The sequence below is a fragment of the Diabrotica undecimpunctata genome, chromosome 4, assembly GCF_040954645.1.
Source record: "Diabrotica undecimpunctata isolate CICGRU chromosome 4, icDiaUnde3, whole genome shotgun sequence".
Taxonomy (NCBI): Eukaryota; Metazoa; Arthropoda; class Insecta; order Coleoptera; family Chrysomelidae; genus Diabrotica; species Diabrotica undecimpunctata.
In genome coordinates, this window is record NC_092806.1 from 4,488,993 (window position 1) to 4,511,924 (window position 22,932).

At 34.4% G+C, this 22,932-nt stretch overlaps 1 protein-coding gene across 2 annotated transcripts in view; it reads left to right on the forward strand.

The window, feature by feature from the left end:
* LOC140439066 (uncharacterized) overlaps positions 1 to 22,932 on the forward strand; it is a 65,698-nt gene that overhangs the window by 35,985 nt on the left and 6,781 nt on the right. The window contains exons 2-7 of one of the 2 annotated variants that reach the window (XM_072528719.1): positions 10,824 to 10,966; positions 14,800 to 14,996; positions 17,194 to 17,365; positions 17,998 to 18,034; positions 20,063 to 20,190; positions 21,469 to 21,882. In XM_072528719.1, the coding sequence (XP_072384820.1) occupies positions 10,852 to 10,966; positions 14,800 to 14,996; positions 17,194 to 17,365; positions 17,998 to 18,034; positions 20,063 to 20,190; positions 21,469 to 21,882 (1,063 nt within the window). In that variant the 5' untranslated portion in view covers positions 10,824 to 10,851. The remainder of the gene's footprint in view (positions 1 to 10,823; positions 10,967 to 14,799; positions 14,997 to 17,193; positions 17,366 to 17,997; positions 18,035 to 20,062; positions 20,191 to 21,468; positions 21,883 to 22,932) is intronic. The other variant, XM_072528720.1, reaches the window with a different exon arrangement.

The window sequence follows — 22,932 nt, forward strand, 5'->3', positions numbered from 1 at the left end:
TCCTCTGATCATTCCCCATATTTCTTTTTGTGTTCTGTAGAAGTCGTATTCTATCTGTTTTGAGCAGCTCTACCAGTGTTCTCTTTTTATTAATCTAATTAAAGTATTTGTTTCATTTCTGATTCGTTTATAGTCTTTATGCCTGGTGTGTTTGTTGTGTTCTGTATTTTAAGAAGTCTTCTTTTCTTCACATTTTGTCTTTACTTCCTCTCTATACCATGGGGTTTTCTTTTTTTGAAATGTTTTGATAGTGTTTTTTAGTTTCCTCTCTCCAAGTGATTCTGTTGATGCGTTAAGGCGGGTTGACACGATCCAAGCATGCTTAGATTCCAACTTGGACCAAATGGACTTGTACAAATGTACTTGTACCAAGTTGTTTGCCACGGTTAAATAACTTGGATGTCAAATAACCATTGTAAAGATGGCGGAAGTGATTGTGGAAAGTGTTCTAGTGGTTGCTGATATGATACATGAGCTTGAAATCCAGAAAAAAGGAATAAAAAATAAAAAATGCCGCACTTCTAGTATCCTTATTTTTATATTCCTTTATCCGTACATTCCATAATGCTTCCTCAGCTTCGTATAACTCCACGAATCTAACACTATCCCTTTCAGATATTTTCTTTTTGTGTTTACTTCTCGTTTTTGATTTTTCGACACCGGCGCCATTTTAATTTTACAATACCACACTACTTGGATCCAAGGAAGTTGGCCAACGTCCTACTTAACTTGGATAGAACCTGTTGATACAAGTGTACTTGGATGAAAAGGTGACACCATCAAAGTAGCTTCCAAGTGTTGCGCGCGCAACGTCCAAGCAGATTTTAACCAAGTACACTTGGATCGTGTCAACCCGCCTTTAATTATGTTATTTTTGAGTTTTTCCCGGCTTTCCTCGATGTTTCCGTCTTCTAATATTTCAAGCATACATTGCTTTCCAAAAAATTCTTGAATGTTTCATACCAATGTTTGAATTCTTTGGAATAATATTATGTTAATATATTTATGCGAATAAAATGGTAGTAAAACACCTTTTTGCAAAATTGGGCTTCTATTCGCATAAAACTTGACATTAGAATGACAAAACAATTATTATTTGAACTTTGATCAAATAAAAGGCAGATATCGAGCACAGTTTTATTAATTCAATCTTCGTCAATTTTGGCCTGAAATGTCCCTGAAGATGCTCTAGGAAGCGAAAGTACTCGGGCAAGATTTAATTAATAAAACTGTGCTCGATATCTGCCTTTTATTTGATGAAAGTTCATTTATTGGAGCATTTAACCTTATATCAAATTATTATTTGAATACTGACAACTGTCACAATATTAAGAACACTTTCACAACGTTAAAACAACACTAAATTATACTACATTATGTTTTAAAAAACAGGTGTTGAATAAATCTAACTAGATTATTTTTGCTGTGAAAGGTAGGTAGGTATTTTATTAATACTGGTGCGATATCGTCGTGTCCTGCAGATATGTTTTGGAGTTTGCAATGAAAACTTCTAGTTCTTAAGTTATAGAGAGATTTAATGGATCGTCAGAGTCTTTTACCATGATTTTGAAACATCCTATTTTTTTGTGTAATAAAATTTCCGGAGTTATGTGTATACCTAAAAGACTTGGTTACTTTAAGTTTAAGAATTTTAGGCCAAATAACATGTACGGGAGTTGATGAATTTATGGATGATAAATTTGGGGATTTGGGGATGGATGGATGGGATGGAAGCTTTTTAAAGTTAGAAAGTTTTCGTCCGTATTGTGTTTATTAAATTCATTAAAGATACGTTTACAAGATGACGTTGCGTATGCAATTTTACTATTTCACCAAGGAACAGGTTGCCGTTTACAAGGTTTTGTCTTTTCTATATTTTTTAACGCTGCTTCCATGATACTATGATTAAGAAGATAAGATATTGCGCATAAGTCGTGACGTAATTGGAGACTTGCACGTTCGTAATGTCAATTTTTTGTATGTGTCAATAAATAATCTTTAATAAATAGTTTGGAGATATCCTTTTGTGTACGATTACTGTAATTATTAAACCTTTATTTAATATTATTATTTTGCTAATTGAATAATTTTATCACAGAATGCATAAAAATCCCATTTAACTTTAACAAGAATTCAAATTCTGCTCTCCAATGACGGCATGCGCGAACACGACCGATTTTGTGCTACGGGAAGATCCTATCTTGTTAGTCATAGTATCATGGCTGCTTCTATAATAATGTTATTTAAAGAGGTCATTTTCAAGTTTTTGTTCGATATTACATTGGTAAGATGTCCAATTTGTATTCTTCAAATTCCAGGACTGATAGATTGGAGAATCAAGGGGGTAAATGTGATCTAATGTTTTAGTAAATAGAAAGTGATCGCAATTCCTCCATGTTATTTACACAATTTCCAATTAACTGTTAATTTGTAATATTTATAATGTGTAATATTTGTAATAAATTTATAATACAATAAATATTGGCTGTGTCGACGACAGTACATTGTTCCAAGTAATTTTTTCACTTTATGACAATTTTTGATACTTTTACTGCATTTGTTTTTGGTGTTATGGTCATGGTTACAGAATGGAGAACAAATAAATCCAAATATGCAGACGACTCGCTTCAATACAACAGCAAGAAATACAATATGATAATATCAGCAAAAAAACCAAATATATGACAACATATAAATACCCACTACCATGTAAAATCGAAATTGATGGGAAAATAATAAAGCAGGAATTTAGATATCTAGGAATAGATATAACTAGTTACGGAGATGTTGAAGAAGAAGTACGATAACAAAGCTTAAAAGCAAGTAAAGCTTCAGGATCTCTGGAAGAATAAACACCTAAGACAAGACACAAAAACAAACATCTATAAAGCAGAAATTAGACCTATATTAACATACACGGCAGAGACAAAAATACTCCGACGAATATCAGGGAAAAGACTGTCGAATAGGAAGAGAAGCAAAAGAAGGGCATGCAATATAGAAGACATAAATGGATGGGTGACAAAACGGAAACAGGAGTGGAACGAACACATTAGTAGACTGGCAGAGGATAGGATAATACGAAAAACACAAGATAAGTCACCAAATGGACGAAGAAATATTGGCAGACCAAGAAAAAGCTGGTGCGATAATTTGAACAATTTAGGAATCTAATATTGAAGAATAAGCAGGCTTTAAAGCCTACATACAAGAAGGAAGAAGGAAGAAGAAGTTTTTGATGTATTTTTGTAAAGAATATTTTTAAACGAACACCTGAATTGTCTCACCCGTTATCTCTTAACCTGTACGAACTAGATTTTATAACAAACTCCTTAATTATCATTAAATTTCTGCTAACATTCTTTTAAATCCAAATAGGAGTTATTCCTTCGTTTAAACTTTTCGAAGAAACTTTTAACCTAAATCATATATATCACAATGTTTTATTTGAATAAACTATTATATATAAAATTATCATAAAAATGTGGGTATTTAAGTCCTCTAGTATGACGCCACACTATGCAATCATTGATCCGCCAGCGCATTTGACTGTTTTCCCCGACAAAGTTACTTAAATGGCAAAGTAAACAAGTTTTATACGTGCGCGGTGTATATTTACGACAAGCCTGTGACATTTCGAAGAAGTTGGAATTAACGGTCGAATTTGTGATTGAATAAGCAAATAGTGTCTTCATTTGAATATTCAAATCTGGTGTTATTGCTGCGGGAGTACTAAAAACAGAATTAGTACGGAATTCCAAATATCTATAGTTGTTTCTCTACCTTCCCAAATATTCAATCAGCAGAAATGAAGGAATATCCTCTAACAATGTTGGAGTAATTTTTTGCATACGACCCTCGTTTTTAGCTACAAGTAGCTGACGATAATGGTTGTTTTTATTTTACCTAAAGCAACTGTCACAAAAAAGTTTTTAATATTTTTTTTTTTCAGTGAAACCTTAAGTCCTCGTTACACAGACACTGTACAGTCATATCGGTAGAGGTTGCACTTGTTGCATATTATAGCAAACACTTATTTCATCATCTTCAATTTCACGTAAAAGATTTTGCAGACTACCTCCTCAAATACAGTGGTATTGTCTTAGTTCTAAAATCAGATAGTTTCTCTTAAAACTACTATCAGGGTTTTTTATATTTGGAGGTTTTCTAAATAAACTCAATCCTGCTGAGCTCGACATCCAGCCTTCTAGGCTTGACATCTCAATTCTGCTGAGCTTAACATCCAATTTAGATTAAAAGCTGGTCTGTCCACACACAACGCATTAATAGAAGCAGCATCTTGGTACGCTGGTCTGGTCGAAAAACTACCCTAAGTCTTAGTGCCAATTCCTTTCCTGAGAATAATTCTCTTCTTTTTCTCCACTCGGACTATTCGGGTTTAAGTCGCTGACAAGCTACCCACACCGTTCACTCATCTAGTTGGCCTCCCACAAGGCTCAATTCTAGCGTATATTCTATATATAGTCTATAACAGTAACCTTCCTCTCCCTAACATAATATCCAAAAGCATTCTTCTCTATGCTGACGACTCGGCCCTACTATCCGCGGGACCTCCACACAGCAACAAAGTAGAGAACGTTCTGTGTTCTCTGAACATTCAAGCACTCCATAGTCAAGTGGTGTAAAAAATGGCGAGTAACTTTAAATACATCAAAAACGCAGATCATACTATTCAGACATCTCAAATGCTCTCGTACAGAACTTAAACAGAACAACCACATCATGCTCAACAGATAAATGGTCGAATCAAGCTCTTAGTGTCCTACTTGGGTGTCGAATTTTCAAAGATACATAACTGAAATACAGACCTTAATAACACCCTAAACATAGCCTACGAAACATAGCCAACCTTCTATAAGCATTAAGTGGTGAATTTTTGAACACTAACCATGTCACTCTTCTTCATACATACAAAACTTACATAAAACCAATTATTGAATGCAGAGCCAGAATCTTGCCCCCAATAAAAAGCACATTAATCAAATCATGACCACCGAGTGATAGGGAAAAACGTGATTATTCGTCAGCATTGGTTCAAAATCAGGTTCAAAGTCTAAGCAAAAGATATATCCTACGAACTAACGACAACTCGAACAACAGAGCAAAGAAGGTCCTTAAAACGACAGGCCACCGCCGGGGATACATACTTACCAAGCACCTGAAAAATAAAGTTCACTTCCTGCCAGCTAAACTTTTAAATTTAGCAGGCAACTAACTTCCTGATGCGTACTTTAATATCCCCGAATCAATCCCCGTAAGATGTAGCAAGCAATAACCTACAATTGCCAAAAATTCTTACCTAAGAGCCTTTCCTAAAACCCAGTTTGAATAAAATAGTAACAGTATTATTACTATCTGATATTCTGACCTATAACGGTGAACTAACCACTCTCTTGCACTTGCAAACCTAATATTTACAGGTTCCCCTATTTCTACTCCCTTAACAAAAAAAGATGCACCCTGTATATTATATAAATATATTGCTTCTGCATAATTAAAAATTCACATTTTTAAGAAAAACAATCACATCTTTTAGACGGTCATACGTGCTACCTTGATCATGTTTATTCGAAATTTTATAAATAGCATTAATACAGCAACCGTTTTAGTGTCGTTAAAACCACACCCTGCAAATAAATAAAAGCTAGAGTCTCTGATATGCCAGAAATTCGCACTATCTCGTCTCGAAATAATAAACAGTCTTTCTATTTTCGTCGGAAAGTACTCACGATACAATTAGGAGGATATCGTGTGTAAAGAAACCACGAAGTCTAACATCAAGCGCCAGATACAGAGTTGGGCAACAATCGGTTACACTTCACTGGTTTATTTTGTTATGTTATTTGCTGAAATTGTTAGATTTGATCTAATTATTCTATAATCTAATCTAATTTGATCAATCTTAATCACATCTAATAATTTTAAAACATGGCGTAAACGATCTGACGTATTGATTATATAGACTCTTCTTCTTCTAACGGCGCTACAACCCTTTGTGGGTCTTGGCGTACTAAAGTGCCCTGTCGGATACTTTCCTTTGCCTCTGCCTGATGTTCATGGTTTTAAGATCTGTATATGTAGACTGATAGAACTGATGTGAAAGCTGGTAAAACTACAACTGACAGCTACAACTTCTAAAACGCTGCAAATAGCTCAGAGGAAAATGTAAAGGCCAATGCTGAGTATATCGTTTTGTGACCGAGTTAGAAATGAAGACTTAAGACAAAGAACAGGAGTTACCGATGTAATTTCCCGAATTGCCACACTAAAATGGAACTGGGCCGGACACGTCGCCCGAATTAGTGATGAAAGTTGGACGAAGAGATTGCTTGAGTGGAGGCCGAGGTTAGAAAAAAATAGAAGAGTAATACCCTCTACTCATTGGACTGACGATCTGAAGAAAATGTCAAGAAATTGGATGAAAAGTGCTCAAGATAGAGCACAATGGACAAAAATGAAGGAGGCCTATGTCCAGCAGTGGACCAAACGGACTGGGTGATGATGAAAACTAACAGAAGACTGGAACGTAGTATAATTATTGTACCTATTCACAAGAAAGATCAAAAAATCAAACAATATCTGACAACTACAATGGAATTATTCTCCTAAACGTACAAAATATTGGCCTACATTCTTTATAATTGGTGTTACAGGAGAATGTGGAAAATACCATGGACAGAAAGAGTAACAAATCAAGATGTTCTGCTGAAGATGGGGAAGGAATGCGAAGTCATAAACACCATACAAACGAAAAAACTAGAATATCTGAGACACATAATGAGAGGAGAAAAGTACTGTCTGCTTAGACTCATAATCCAAGGAAAAATCTCGGGAAAGAGAAATGTGGGACGTAGGAGGATTTCCTTGTTGCGAAATTTAAGGGAGTGGTATGGGTGCAGTTCAATACAGTTGTTTAGAGCTGCAGCCAACAAAGTAAAGATTGCTGTGATGGTAGCCAACCTCCGATAAGAGACGGTACTGCAAGAAGAAGAAGATTCTTTATAATAGACTATCGGGACATTGTGAAAATACAGTAGGAAAATTCCAGTAAGGCAATGAAGAATCAAGAAATAGTAGAATTAGTTCTCTCGTTCTCTATTCTTCCGGTATTTTATAGTGTTTTATAAATCTATTAATTAATGTTGTTAATTGTTCTGTCATTGCTGTTCCACAATATTTCAGTAATTCATTTGGTATCCCGTTTTTACCTGCTTCTTTTCTGTTCTTCAACTTTTCAAGTATTTTATGAACTTTCTGTACATTTATATTAAGTTAATTTCTGGTGTTACAGTATCTGCCAAGAGCAGTCAAAGAATGGTGTTTCAGTAACTATCATCTGGATACCATCCCATGTTGGTATCAATGGAAATGAGAACGCTGATCATGCAGCAAAACTGGCCTGCTCCTTAGAAAATATGGAAACCATACAACTTCACCAAGACCTAAAGGCCATTATCAAGAACAACGTACTAAGCACTTGACAAACACACTGGAATGTACAAAATACAAAACTACGCACAATTCAACCAACTGTTACCTCCACCACTATGCCACAAATGAGCAGAAAAGACAATATTATTATCAGAAGGCTCAGAATAGGTCACACTCGTCTTACTCATGGATATCTGATGTCGTCTGAAAACCATCCTCGCTGTGAACATTGTAATGAGTCCTTAACAGTCCAGCACATATTACTAGAATGCGTCCGCTTCAAACCTCAAAGAGACTACTACCGTCAAAGAGACTACTACAACTTTCCAAATAATTTAAGTGATCTACTTGTTTCTACAAACATGTACAGTGCCATAATTCGTTTCCTAAAAGACTGTCACCTTTACTACTTAGTGTAACTATATTAAGATGTTGTTAATGTATCCTAATTTGTATATAACAGATTGTATATGTATGTAAACATAAGTATATTGTAATAAACTTGTTCCAGTGTCAATGGCCCATAGTTGCCGAGACACTTAATTTAAAAAAAAAAAATTCTGGTGTTTACGGTTCTAGCCTCGTTTGTTCTTTCTCTGCATACAGCTTTTTTAGGTTGTCAATCCACGTATCCTTTTCTATGTGTTTTGGTTCTATTAGTTCCTTTACCTCCGCCTTTGACCTCTTATGAAGCGCCATATTTCTTTTTGCAGACCCAAGCGTTCCCAGTGATTATTTTTTATTTTTCTTATAAGTGTATATGTTTCGTTTCTAATTGTCTTGTAATTATGGTATGCCTCTTGTATTTTGGTTCACATGTATTTCAGGTAAGCTTTTTTCTTTTCTTTACATTTTTTCTTCACTTCTGTACAAAAACATGAAGTTGTTTGCCTTGGAAAGGATTTATTTTTATTTATATTCCTTTCACCAACAACTTCCTTGGCTGAGGCTAAGATATTAGACTTAATTTTTGCCCAGCTTTCTTCGACTTTATTACTTTCTGTGATATATGTGTTTCTGCTTTTAAATGATGGACTGAATGAAGTATTTTGAGTGAAGCTACTCAAAAGGCAAAACGTGGTGTTTTAAATAAATCACGACGGAACTAATTGAATTTAAGCAGGATGTTATTAAGCTGAATAATTCAGTACTCTACAGCACAAGCAAATATGGGCCTGTAATGACAACAAATAATTCAGATGAATGCGCTGAAACCATCTAAAGAGACGCTACATACACACATGTCGGAAGTTACCTGTAAAACACCATTGCTAGTTCGATGGCTGGGACAAAATTGAAATGATTTCGCTATTATTATTAGTGGTTAAAAAGAGGATCAATGAGGACGTCTGGATATCGGACCCTAATCCCATATAAAATATTATTTAACATCATCCCTGTACCTAGTGGAAAATCTGCTTTACCTTTTCGAAAGAAGTGCCACTTGTTGTCTTATTTTTTTTTCTTAGTTTTTTCTTTATATTAATTATCTTAGCGTTGGTTTATTTGTTTCACGAACTACACAATGAATTCCACACATTAAGTAGCATATGGGAAACTTGGAAGTGCATAAATTGCTCGAAAATTGTAATATTTTTGATTTCTGATTTCAAAAAAGGACTACTATAAACATCACAGAGGTATATACTTGCTAGATAGATAGGTGGAGTGATTATATAAAAGATCCAGTTCCAGATGTATATAGATAAAACAGACAATTTTGAAATGTGGTCATTGAGAAGAATGATGCGCATACCTTGGGTGGATAGAGTTCGAAACGATGACGTACTTAAGAGAGCCGGCGTGGAAAGAGAACTCTTTGAATTAATTAAAAAACGCAAGATTGGTTACCTTGGGCACATATTGAGAGGAGCAAAATATGAAATACCACAGTTAATCCTACAAGGGAAGATCGAAGGTAGGAGAGGAGCCGGCCGCAAACAATTATCCTGGTTAAGGAATATTAAAGAATGGACAGGAATACACAATACAGGCGAGCTGTGTCACGCCGCCAAGAACAGAATTCTAGTAATGAGATAGTCGCCTACGCACTTTGGTGTATGGCATGTTAAGAAGAAGAAGACAATTTTCCAGAAGTCAAAAAGAAAGAAGAATAGTAATAAACACAAACTGGATAAAGATACTATAAATAAAATGTGCTGTTTTAAATAAAAAAAGAACTGAAGCTATCGTTATATTACGTATCTGCCCACCTCTCTCCAAACGATATTTTTTTCACTTGTCATGGCATTCAGCAATCTTTGATTTGACAGTTATAGGCTAAGGTGAATTCGTTCTTGTATTCATATCAGTTGGATGGGTTAAAAATGGTGCAATTTAAAGACAATGGGCGCCACCTGTCCATTGTCGCCATCCTTGACCGTCTTTATTGACAAGTGAATTTAACACGAATGACTCAGTGGTGTTACAAAGGCTATAAAATTACTAGGAAAAATGACTTAATTGGCATTGATGGAAGTATGATGCTAGCGGTGTAAAAGAAATACATAAAACGATAAAATATTCAATTTGGGTACGAAAGTTAGTGTACTTAGTCATTCTTACAATGCATATTTATAAACTGTTTACCAGAATTTGGAAAATAAATCTATTCAATGTCCAAGACACTTATCTTTTTAATAGCAGCTGCATTACACTGATAAAATTACGCTTCTGGAAGAATTGCTTGTATTTTTATGGAGTTTCAAGATCGTATAGTAGAGTAGATAGGTCTAGGACAATATCTCACGTGTTAATAAATAGTATTCGATTAAATCATATACAGTGCGTTTCAGATAAAACTATCCACGTTAAATAAATTTTTATGAAAAGCGCAAAAACACGTCAATTAATATTTGAAAAGGGAGACATTATATCATATTTAAGCTTGCTGGGAAAGGCACCCCTTCGCCTCCCCATTTCATTCCTTAACTTTTTTAAATGACTTCCACCTTTTTTATTTGATATTTGGATTGAGGTGAGGGGGTGTCTTTCCCAGCAAGTTTAAATATGACATCATACTCCACATTCAAATATTAATTGAGTTAATTGAGTTAATTAACTCGACTGACGTCTCGTGATTTAACTGTCAAAGTTTAATTCGCGAAAATTGCCATTCAAGAAACTTTGATACCAGTGGAAAATATTGCCGGCAAAATTTTCTCTCTTATGATATTATATACGATAAAATATTGACTTTTACCATAATTAAAAATATTTTATGTGAATAATTTTTAGTAGCGCATTTTTTTATAAATTTTATTTTATTGACTGTAAGAAGATTCTTAATTTATATTCGAGCATCAACAATTAATACAATAAAGGCCCCAAGTACTATTTTAAAAACTTTAATCCGTTTATTTTTGTTTCAGGGGAATGAGTAAATAGAAGAAAATAAAAATGTCGCAAGTTGAACGGAAAGAGTACCAAGAAACTAAAGTAATGAGGACGATGTCACCTGCCCGAAGAAATTATAGCTCAAATCAAAATTTATCCCAATTTGATAGCAACTTAGGTAAAAAAATTTCAATATCACATGTTTGTATTAGTAATAACATTAGAATTAAATTATTAATTATATTATGCACTCATAAATGTTTCCTTTATCTACTATTCACAAGTTATGTTAGTAATAATACTATCAATAATATAATAATTATTATGCCTGGCAGGGGGGGCTGCCAGACATTTGCTGCAACTGACTATAAGGAACGGCATGACTCAGTAGGAAATATCCTCCATCAAGAGATAGCTTTTAAACTGGGACTTCTACAAACAAACCATCTCCAATATTATCAATACGTTCCTGAGAGTATGCTTGAGAATGACAACTACAAGCTGTACTGGGATCGCACTGTGCTCACAGACCAAACTGTAGCACATAACAGACCAGATCTGTAATGCCAAGTACAGAGATCTGGAAACACAAATCAGGAGACAATGGAGAATGGAAAGTACCCAGACGATACCTATTATTCTTTCTACCACTGGAGTCATCCCGAAGAACCTTCTAGAAAACATAAGAAAGCTGGGTCTAAATGAACATCTATATAAGATCATGCAGAAAGCTGTGCTACTTTCGACGTCCAGATGCGTTCGAAAATTTTTGGGAGATACACCGATGTACCAAGTCACCTAGGACTCGATAACATGGAAAGAGTCCCACCAGAGCTCAATCCTTTTGATACCGTAGGTATCTGGGATGAGTGAATTTTCCCCTTAGAGGGAGTGTGAGCCGTATGGCTAAATCTGGGATAATAATATTATTATTAGGTAATGGTCTAATAGGTATCGTTTCAAAAAAAAACAAAGATGTTGCCAAATGTAATCTAATATTATTTTTTAATACACAAGAAGCACCAGGAACTGATCAAATTTGTAGTGAGCTTTTCAAGAATGGTGGCGACGCCCTTCTACAAGCACTGCATAAACTTTTACATCTTGTCTAGCAAAATAAGACCATGTCCTGTGAATGCCCTCAATGCGTGATATGCCCGTTACATAAAAAAGGCGATCAGCTCCAGTGTGACAACTACAGAGGTCTGTTAACAACTCCTTACAAAATACTAGCAAATATTCTCTACGAAAGTTTACACAGTTGACATAATTGGAAAATACTAGGCCGGATTTACACCAGAAAAATTAACAATTGACCAGACTCATTCAATAAGACAAATCCTTGAGAAAACATTAAAATCTAACATTGAAACCCATTACCTATTCGTCGAATTCAAGGCCGCATACGACAGTGTCAAAAGAACAGTACTATACCAATCAATGCGTGAGTTTGGTATACCAGAAAAACTTATCCGATTAACGAGAATAACAATGTATAACTTAAAAGCCAGCGTTAGAATTCAGGGAGAAAATTCTCGATCCTTTGAGATAAAGGATGGACTCAGACAAGGAGATGCCCTGGCTGGCCTCCTATTTAACATTGCCTTGGAAAAGGCAGTCCGAGATATACGAATTAGAGACGGCGGTACTATTTACAATAGATCGATACAAATCTTAGCATACGCTGATGACATTGACATAATAGGGCGTGAGAACCGAGATGTTAAGCAATATTTCCAAGAATTGGAAAGGGCGGCGAAACAGGTTGGTCTAGTCATCAACGAAGACAAAACCAAATACATGTTACTAAGGATTTTATAGTAAATGAGGACTTAAATGGACCGAACACATCATACTGCCTGACAATATGATTGTTAAAAAGCTAACGACAGGAACACCCATAGGAAGAAGAAGCAGAAGCCGACCACGAATTAGGTGGTTAAATGGAGTTGAGACCGACTTAAGGACACTAGAGATCAGAAGATGGCAACAAGTTACAAGTTAGAAACCGAACAGAATGGCGACTAATCTTAGAGCAGGCCAGGGTTCATAGAGGTTTGTCGAGCCAAAGATGATAGTATTTTAATAAGTGATGTTTCAAATAAACAAAAATGTTGCCAAATGTAATCTAATATTATTTTTTAATACGTTGTGTCTTTTTTGTACCTATCTTCAACAATTTTTGTGAAACGCCACTGCTTCCTTAGGTTAGACAGTACTCTTCCGAGGTATTCTCGTCTCTGTATTTGAAACCAGCCATACGTCTTGACTGTATTAATACAGATAAGTCCTCGATACTTAAGTTTCACTACTTAATAAATAGTAAATTTGGCAACACGGTAAATCTGCTTTGTCTACTTTGTCAACAAAATATACCGGCAAAAATTTTAATTGTGAGATGAATTTGTGTGATGATAAATAAATCGGTTATTATCAACTAAGTATTTTATAACTTAATTACTGATAATTGACGCTATGAGATGGAAAGTGGCCTAAGCTCAAAGTGCAACAAATGAGGAAAACGGTTTTGAAATTTTAGATATTTTCAAACTGGAATTACGCTGTTAATGTTAGTTAGTTAATTTAAACAATCTAGGAGGCTAATATTGAAGAAGAAACAGGGTTTAAAGCCTACATACAAGAAGGAAGAAGAAAAAGAAGAATGTTGTTTTATGGTAACTTTTTGTAGAACAACAGAATTCTGATATATTTTTTCAAGAATTAATTATAATTAAGGAAAATCTTACAATAAATTGTTTAACTTCATTATCTTTTCTCTTCGAAGTTTTGTTTGACGGAATATTTTTTCCTTTACTATCCACTGGTGGAGTACCCCTAGTAGCTATATTCTTGAGAGCCCGAGTAATACGGCCATTAGAGACTTGAAATGCGTTCTTGAATAAAATTTTGCATACTTTAACTTTATCATTATTTTCCGACATTCAATAGTATAAACGCATTTTCTCTCTCCTTGATTCTCCTTCATTTTGTTTATAATATCGTTAAACATTGGAAACTTCTGTAAGAGGACAAATATTTGCAGTTTGGGAATCAAATCACACTAAGCTACAGAAAGCATTAAACAAGTTTCTTTGACGTTCTTCTGTAATCCTTAAATGACATTTTAATGGGCAGTTGCAATTAAAAGTTTGAATTGTTTTGACAGCTATTATCGTACCTTTGTTCAACTGTTTCGTTCGAGCTAGAATCTTGATCACTGAGTTGGGATTCCGAACCTAAGTCTACAAACGGGTCCTTCGTACCAGATATGTCGACGTCTGAAAATAAAAGAAGTAAGAATTAGTGACTATATCTGTTAAAAGACTAGTTGGGTGTATTAACGAGGCTATTTTTTATTTATGGACTTCTCAAAAGTTGTTACTTTAATTTTACTGGTACCAGTGAATACACAGAAATAATACCCTTGACAATATAACAAAAAAATCTATTCATAGGCACAATATTTTTTTCTAAAACCGTATTATTTAGTTGTTACCATGACCTATTAAAATTATTTTAATAATAAACTAGGTGTAACCAATATTCTTGTTTACAAATAGGTACTTACCGATGCTTTCTACCATTTTGCATGAAAACACACCTTCTAAACGACAATAATTTTCTTTACAGCACTATTTATGATAATAAGTTTAAAAACAAAAAACCACGTGTGCTTCTCTTTATTGATAACAGTCAACTACTTCCAAATGCATAGTGGCCTAATCCACAGTATATGTGGGTTGGGCCAGAATTACGTTTTGAGGTATGAGAATTATTTTAAATGCAGAACGAACTTAGGGCGACATCTACCAATCGGTAGCCGAAGGTTGCTTGAGCCATTCTGCATCTAAAAATACTTAAATGCCTTTAATGTAATAAACGCGTTTGGGTAAAGTTGTGGATTAGGCCACCTTACGTCTCATCTCGTCAATTCTAGTGATTGTCGAGTTCAAATATATAGATTAAAGCACCATAATCATTTATAAAACTAAACATATATATTTTTTTAAGATTACCTCCTCGAAGACCTTCAAAACTCAGTATCTCGTCCAGGAAGTTCGTTAGGATATAACAGTAGTGGAAGTCATACACATAGGGAAACTTCTCGTGTTGTGGATACAGGCAGAAGTAACTCGCTGAATAGAATCGCCCATTTAAAATCGTCTAATCCAGTAGAATATTCTTCAGATGATACGTACAATTATACGGTAAGGAACACTTGGTATTATCTAATATGTTTTGCTATGTGCAGTATGAATGTCATGAATCACGAGGGGTTGCTTGTTGGTATACCCTAGCGAAAAAGCTTTTTTTTGAAAAATAACTTTGGCAGAGGCAATTAGCCAGACTTGTTTTTGTCTGTTGTTAAAGTCGACTGAATTTTAGTTATTATTGATAGCAGATTCATAGTCAAAATTTTCTTGTTAGTACTACATATACCTAATATTTTTATGGGTACATAAATTTTGTTTTGATATATTTTTATTTTGTTTTTTTATTCTTTTATTATCTTCCTGTTTTTTCTTTTGTTTCTTTTTGTCTTTTTTTAGTTGTTTTTTTTTGTTTCTAGTTTTTTTTTTGTATTTTTTTTTTTCAAAATTTCTATTTTCTTAATTCTTTTATGACTTTTTTTGTTAATTTGTGGTATGCATTTTTTTGTTTTTTTTTTTTCAAATCATATTAACAGATTATGTCTATACACTATTTACAACTTGTAAAGTATATTTTAACATGTTCACAAATGCAATGGGGAATTTCCATATTGTTTGAAAATATTAAAAGATTAAGGTTTGTTGGAAAACAACACTTATTGGGAGTATTTGATATGCCGATTCCATGCATATAAGATGGCGTGATTAGCTCTCAGCCGATTAATGGTCTTTATAAAATGTCGATTAGATTCTGTGTAGAACCATCTTATTGAGGGTATCCTAGGGTTACAATGATAAAAATTTAAGCCAGTCTTACATCCTCTGTAATGTAAATTTTAAGTTTTTGTCCACTAACAGTGTCAATATCTGTCGCTGAAATTAATTTTTTGTTTACTTTTTCTCCGAGCATATATGCTGATTTAGCCAAATTGTCAACGATTTCATTGCTTTTTTATCCCGAATGACCCTTGATCCATGTAATTGTTACATTTAATCCTAATTGTATAGTTTTTGCATTATTTTTAATACTTTTCACTTCAATGTGGTTTATGTGTTTGACTGTTTGAATGTTCTGATGACAGAATGCAAACATTACTGCCATCATTCCTGCTGTGTTATTTTCGTGGAACATTGCACAACCCGTTCCATTTGCATCTTTTGACCCATCAGTAAAGATGTACTGATAATTTGTCCACTTTTCTTTAATAATTATATCAAACATCATCATCATCATCATTTAACCCGGATTTATCCACTGCTGGATATAGGTCTCCCTCAGTCTTTTCCATGTATTTCTGTTTTGTGTTGTTTGCATCCAATTTTTGTCGATCCGTTTTATGTCATCAGACCATCTTGTTGGTGGACGACCTCTACTTCGATGTGCTTCTTGTCTCGGTCTCCACTGTATTATTCGCTGTGTCCATCTGTTATTTGACATTCTAGCTATGTGCCCCACCCAGTTCCACTTAAGGGTCATAATTCTTTCTATGGCATCTGTCACTCCTGTTCTCCGTCTTATTTCCTTCTATATCAAACATATGTGAGAATATGAGTTTAAGTAACATATTATAACCTTGGTTGGAATTTGGCTTTATAGAGAATATCGTTATATTGTACTGTACTTAGATAGCTTTCTACTAAAGGTATAGATTTTTTAGTTCTCCAGTACCTATGGTGAGATCTAAAACTGATAGCTCATGAAGATCTTGAAGGTATTTACAATATTTGGACATAATTTGGATTGTAAATTTGTCGTTAAGGAATTGTCGGCGTAAATGCAATGGAGGTTCCACTTCTTCATTTCCAATTATTTGGACTGTAGTGGATTTTAAATAACCTAGGCATAATCTCAGGCATTTATTTTTTTGAACTTTAAGTGTGTTTAGATGGTATTGGCTGCTGATCCAAATAAATGACAGTTATAGTCAAAAATCGGCCTGATCATGATGCGGTAAAACATCAAAGATCAATTTGAATCTGCTCCCCAATTTGTTTTACAGAAAGCTTTTAAAATGTTCAAAATGTTTAAGGTGAAAAAGTTAGAACGAAAGAATAAGCACGACTTCTACCAGCCTATTCGACAAGTTGGTGTAAGTTGAGCTTCTTCGTTAGATAATATTATTTCTTCCGAGTATAATTTCAACAATATATAGTATATACAATACTGGTCAAAGTATTCTTGCCTTAATTCTGTTTTTATCGCTATATTCTAAGAAAATTCTTCCCACGTTATCGATTTTTTTTTCTCTTTTAGAGTCCAGATGGAAACCAAAAAGTTAGTGGTTATAAAAAAGAAAAATACATTTACAAAACTACCAGTGAGGATATTACTCCGGACAAAATAAGAACTCAAAATAGTATAAATCAACTAGATAATTTGTTAGATGATCTACAACAAGTGAAGAAGTCCTCATTTTTGGACACAGGTAAACACATTTTTTATTATTAAAAACATCTACAAAAATTCCTTTATAAAAGGTATATTAATATAAAAACCCTATCGGGCTACATCATCAGTGCTATCCTAAAATAAGTATAACTTTAATTTATGACTCTTTAATTAAAAAAAAATAAAAAATTTTGTGATACATGGTATACAACTATTTACAGGAATTTAGTTTCCTTGTGGAGAAAAATAAAAATAATACAAAATATCGTTTTTTGTACCTTACAAGTCCCATAAAAAATTGAGTCCCAAACAGATTGGAGTTGCACCCACTTGGAGGTTACTCCAGGGATTGCCTTTTATATCGCTGTGCCGATTTCAAAAATTCAATTATAAATGCTCAAAATCAAAATCAATCATGTCTATAATTTTTAATAATATAGTTATTGGAACTACTTTATTACATTATTTCTTGTTTTGGTTTCTTGTATATTCGTTTCACCTCTCTATAAAGATGGAGTATATTCCAATTATTTCTATTAATTACTTTAGAATCCTGATCACTTTAAATATCATATTTCGAATGTAGATATTTATGAAACTTGTCGATTTTTGCGTTCAACGTTTATAAAACTGACTGTACATTCTAAAAATACTTTATTTGTTTTGCAGATACTTATAATAGCACTGGATCCGATCCAAAGTATCAGTAAGTATTGTTTCACATTATTTTTGCAAAAAAACTCGGTCAAAAAATTATGTTGATGTATGAAAGTAAACATTTTAACATATTATTTTGAAAACTCACATAATGGCGCCTAAAATTATTATGAAAAGTATTTCAGTTTTACCGGATACACAAATTAATGCTCTTCGTCTTTACTGAATAGTATTTAAAGAGAAAAAAAATTTACTAAGAACTAAGAACTGGAACGATCATCAACTCGTATCCAGATGGCATTTTACAACTCATGTTGGACCCTAATTCTTTCTACAAATAATGATTTCTCTCCTATAACGAAATACAACTTTCTGTTAAATGAATCCTTTTTGAGTTTTCATTGGTTTATAACAAAAATCCTAATCTATTCTTTGCATTTATAGATCATCTGACTTCTCCACGAAACTATTTTTTTAGAAACTGTTAAATTTGCGGTGACTTGAATATTAATTACGCTGTTGCTTGTGCTACCCAATTATCCTTGGTCAATATATTTGAATCGTATGGTTTCACAATGCACGTTAATTCTCCTCCAAGAATTACTAAACCAACATCTACCATAATTGATTACATTGTCTCAGATTTGTCACCCCTTGATGTAGGTTATACAATTATTAATGCAGGACTCTCTGACCATGAAGAAGTATATACCAAATTTAACACTTTTAACAAACAATCCTCAAAAACCCAACGTTTAGGTAGGATTTTTTCCGCTCAGAAGTGTCGTAAATTCCAAAATTTTGTGCTTGACTTCTGGGCGGCACTTTCCCTCTGTGGACGTGGACTATAGTTTCAGTGATTTTTTAGATAAGCTTGTATTTTCAATAAGGCATTTCTTTTAATTACAATTAAGTCAAAACATCACAAACCCTGGACTACCAAAGGTATCCGCATATCAGCCAAGAATATGCGTTCACTATTGTACATCAAGAAATTTACTACCAACGTCTTTGTCACTGAATATCCTAACTAGAACCCTATCTAAAACTGATCAAAACAGCTAAAAAAATGTACTATGAGAATCGTCTGGGAAGCTCTAAAAATGTTGCAAGGGAAACTTGCTCCATAATAAACGATCTTTGAAATAAAACTAACACAACTCAAACATTTTCTCTTCCAAATCCTGAAAATCTAAACGAATACTTTGTTAATGTGAGTAAAAATATAACATCAGCTATTTTGTCACAAAAAGATCCTATTCCTATCTCCCCAATTTAAAAAAAGGTCTCGAATTCATTCTTTATAAGACCAGTTGATAAGTTTGAACTGATATAAACAGTTAGTAGTATCAAAAGCAAATGTTTCTGTAGTACTGATGGACTATCCATAAACTACTACTACTATCGGTTTACAGCGTTCTCCGACGCCTTTCGAATCCTAACCGCCATTCTTCTCTATTTAACCATAGGCCTGGAGGGATTTCGCTTTTTTCTAGTTCTTTTTCAATTCCCTCTCTCCAGCTTCTTCTCGGCCTTCCTCTTTTTTTTCTTCCTTGTGGTGTCCACGGGTACGGGTACGGGTAGGAACTCCTTTTTGGATAGTCCTATCAGGGAAAGTGAATCAATCGCTACCTTCATCAGGTTCCAGGTGTTTCCTGACCCGGGAACTAGTACCTGCTAAAGGTCCCTTGTCCAGGGTCACGGATGAAGTCTACAACGGAAGAAGAAGATCTTCACAACGGTCTGCAGGACGGAAGGGGCAGCTCCCTGGTTTTAGGGCTTGTTTAAAATCGAAGGGTAGGTGAGACTCTCTAGCTGTAGTGGAAGCAACTCGCATAGGAGAAGGATACTCTGATGTAAAATCCCTGGCCCTTCAGGTTGGGGGTTGAGACACCGGGCTAACTCCTTGGTACTCATAAAACACGTACAATGTTAAGAAGCCTAACCAAAGCCTCGGAACAAAAGATTGGAAACACAGAAGACTATCCATAAAAATCTTCTAATATTCTAAATATTTATTATAATTTGATTATAATGCACAAACTGGATTTAATACATAAACAACCTTTTTTTGCAGAAGCTCTATATCGAAGAAATCTATTAATAGAGAACTCCACTATGGAGATACTCCTCGAAGCAGCACCAGAAGCCGAACCCTTGAAAGAGACGGTACGCTACAGAGGGATGTGGAGTACATCAGCGAAGGTAAAATCTTTGTATTCAAATACATAAGTCATTATTTTGTTATTTCTTACTTAACACTATTAGGCAAGCGCCATATCTCAAAAATTCGCTTATAGATAACAAATTGCAATCACTACAGTGCCCTTTGTCCATTTTTCTCGATTCGAAGATGACAAAATAATACTCTATCGACTGCTTTTTTACATTAAAACGTTGGGGAACCTTAATTAGATGGGAAAAATATAAAATCAAATACGCCGAAGATGCAAAAATATCTTAAGTTTTTCTTATCTCTAAAAGACATGAAATAGATCGTTGGAGAACTTGTTGACACACTTTTGTCGACCACTCAACAACACAATACGTTTCTATACAACCACATATTCCAAATTCCAGATGGTATAAGAAATTAAATACTGCCCGTAAATATCTAACAACCTGAATAAGATTGAGATTTGGTCACGCTTGTTATCCTCTTCATCTTGCAAAAATTAAAATCTACAATTCGGACTTATGTGAAACATGTCAATAACAAGGGGATCTTAACCATATTATTTAAGTGTTCCAAATATTTTGAGCATTCAGGAACTCTTTTAAACAACAGGCAAACTCTGCAAATTCCTCCGCACCAAATAAATAACTTATTGGCTACTAATGATAAAGGAGATAATGATTGTCTGATTAAATTTATACATAATGCAAACGTGTGTCTGTAGTCAATCTTAGCTAATCTTTGTTTTTAACCCAATGGTTATTTCCCTTCTGTTCCCTGACCCATTTCTAATAATGTCTTAAATAAATGTCCTGATGGGTCTCTGGACAAGAAGCGAGTATCCCTGTCTTTCCTGATTATTGTTTTATCTTGTTATTATTTTCTCTTTTTGTTTGATTCAGTTATAGGGATTTTTATTACGTTTTTCGACTCGAATAGATACACCTTTCGTACTAGCAATTATTAGTATAGATATACACTTTTTTATTATTTTCTAACGCAAAAAAATCTTTTAGTTTGTCTTTTAGCTTTTTTTTTAAATATGATATTTAAAGAATTTATCTCGCAATGTTGAGCATTTTATAGAAAAACAGATACGAGTATATTAGTTCAGTATCCAATGTGAACTTCGCATTTAAATTCCAATTATTTTACATAGAAAGTAATGAACAAAAAACAAAAGATAAAACCCCATAATAGTTTAGAAAAAATAATTACAGAAAATATATTTTATTTTACAGATATAGAATATGGAATTTCTATCACGTAGAACTTTCATATTTGTCTTATTTAAACGACTTTTCCAGGTACTTACAGCGATACCCGCACAAACCGTCCAGTTTCCCCAGCTGTCACCTCCAGAACCTCAACGCTAAGCAAACAGACCAAAGTGAACAACATACACGAGTATCCTGTCGAGGTAATCGAGACAGTCACTCCGGAAATAGATCCTGAAGTGCTGGCCCACTTGGACCCTAATTTAAGACCTCCCGGTAACACTAAAGTTACCACTACCATCAAAACTTATACTTACGAAATTCCCGGTTCTGGAGACTTCCCTACGAACGTCAACGACTCTACTGAACAAAAATATGTTTACTCGCCTAACAAATCTATAACCACGCCGAGCAAGAGTTTTGTTTATAATAAAGTCGAGAACAAAGAGAACACCGTCGTGCACCAGGATAACTATCCTCCTTATCAAAAACCAAGTCCTCCAGGTAATAAACAAGTACTTGGGTGCTTTTCAGAGTTGCTTGTGGTTTGTGTTTCCTTCAACATCGATCAACTTGCATGTCTATGCATCATCTACGTCACTACTTTTACGTATATGTTTTATACCTTTAGAATAGTCTATGCACATTCTTTTCACCGCAAGTTATTTTAGTACACCTTCACAGCTTTGGAGCAGGTCACGTTTTTCTTCATTTTCATTGCAGTATAGAAATATGTATCAAAAAATAAACGAAATGATCATTTACATTGATAAAGGTTTTCATTCATTTTCAAAACTACTGTAAAAAATTTGGAACAGTCGAATACATTACAAAATAGTCCAAATGACTGTATAGTACCAATGTTGCTTAATATGTTTTATCATTCGATAAGAGAAAGTTTTGCGATTTTATAGTTGGAAATTGTATAACTTTTTTTATTCAATATAATTTCCCTAAACTTAAAAATAAAAAGTAAGTAATTTTTTTTCTTTTTTTTTTATTTTTTTATAATTCTCCAATTAGACATACACCACTTCATGATTATCATTCTGGCTTTACAACCCTACGTGGGCCCTAACCACCTCAAGAATTTCTCTCCAGTCATCCCTATCCATCGACTTTCTCTGCCAAGCACATATTCCCATATTTCTCATGTCTTGAAGATGTTATCAAGGAACCTTGTTCTGGGTCTTTCTGTCCCTCAATCGTACGTGTGCTGATGCCTACATTCATGCTCCCACAAAAGAGGGTGGCCTGGGCGTCATGGCTATGGCCATGCACGTCCCGGCTATTATGAGACGGAGACTGACGAAACTGAGATCCTCAGCTACTGATACGTCGTACATAACCCTCAGTCTACCATATATGTCCCGTCTCTGGGAGAAAATCCTTAAGTGGACTGCAACATCAGCCGGCAATTTAGCATTCATCGCACGTGAATTGAGTCAGAAACTTGAGGACGGCTATAGTGGTAACGGACTTCGCCAAGGCTCTTCACACTCGGAAAGCTCAGCCTGGATAAGCAATCCACCGCCCTACTGGTCGGGGAGAGAC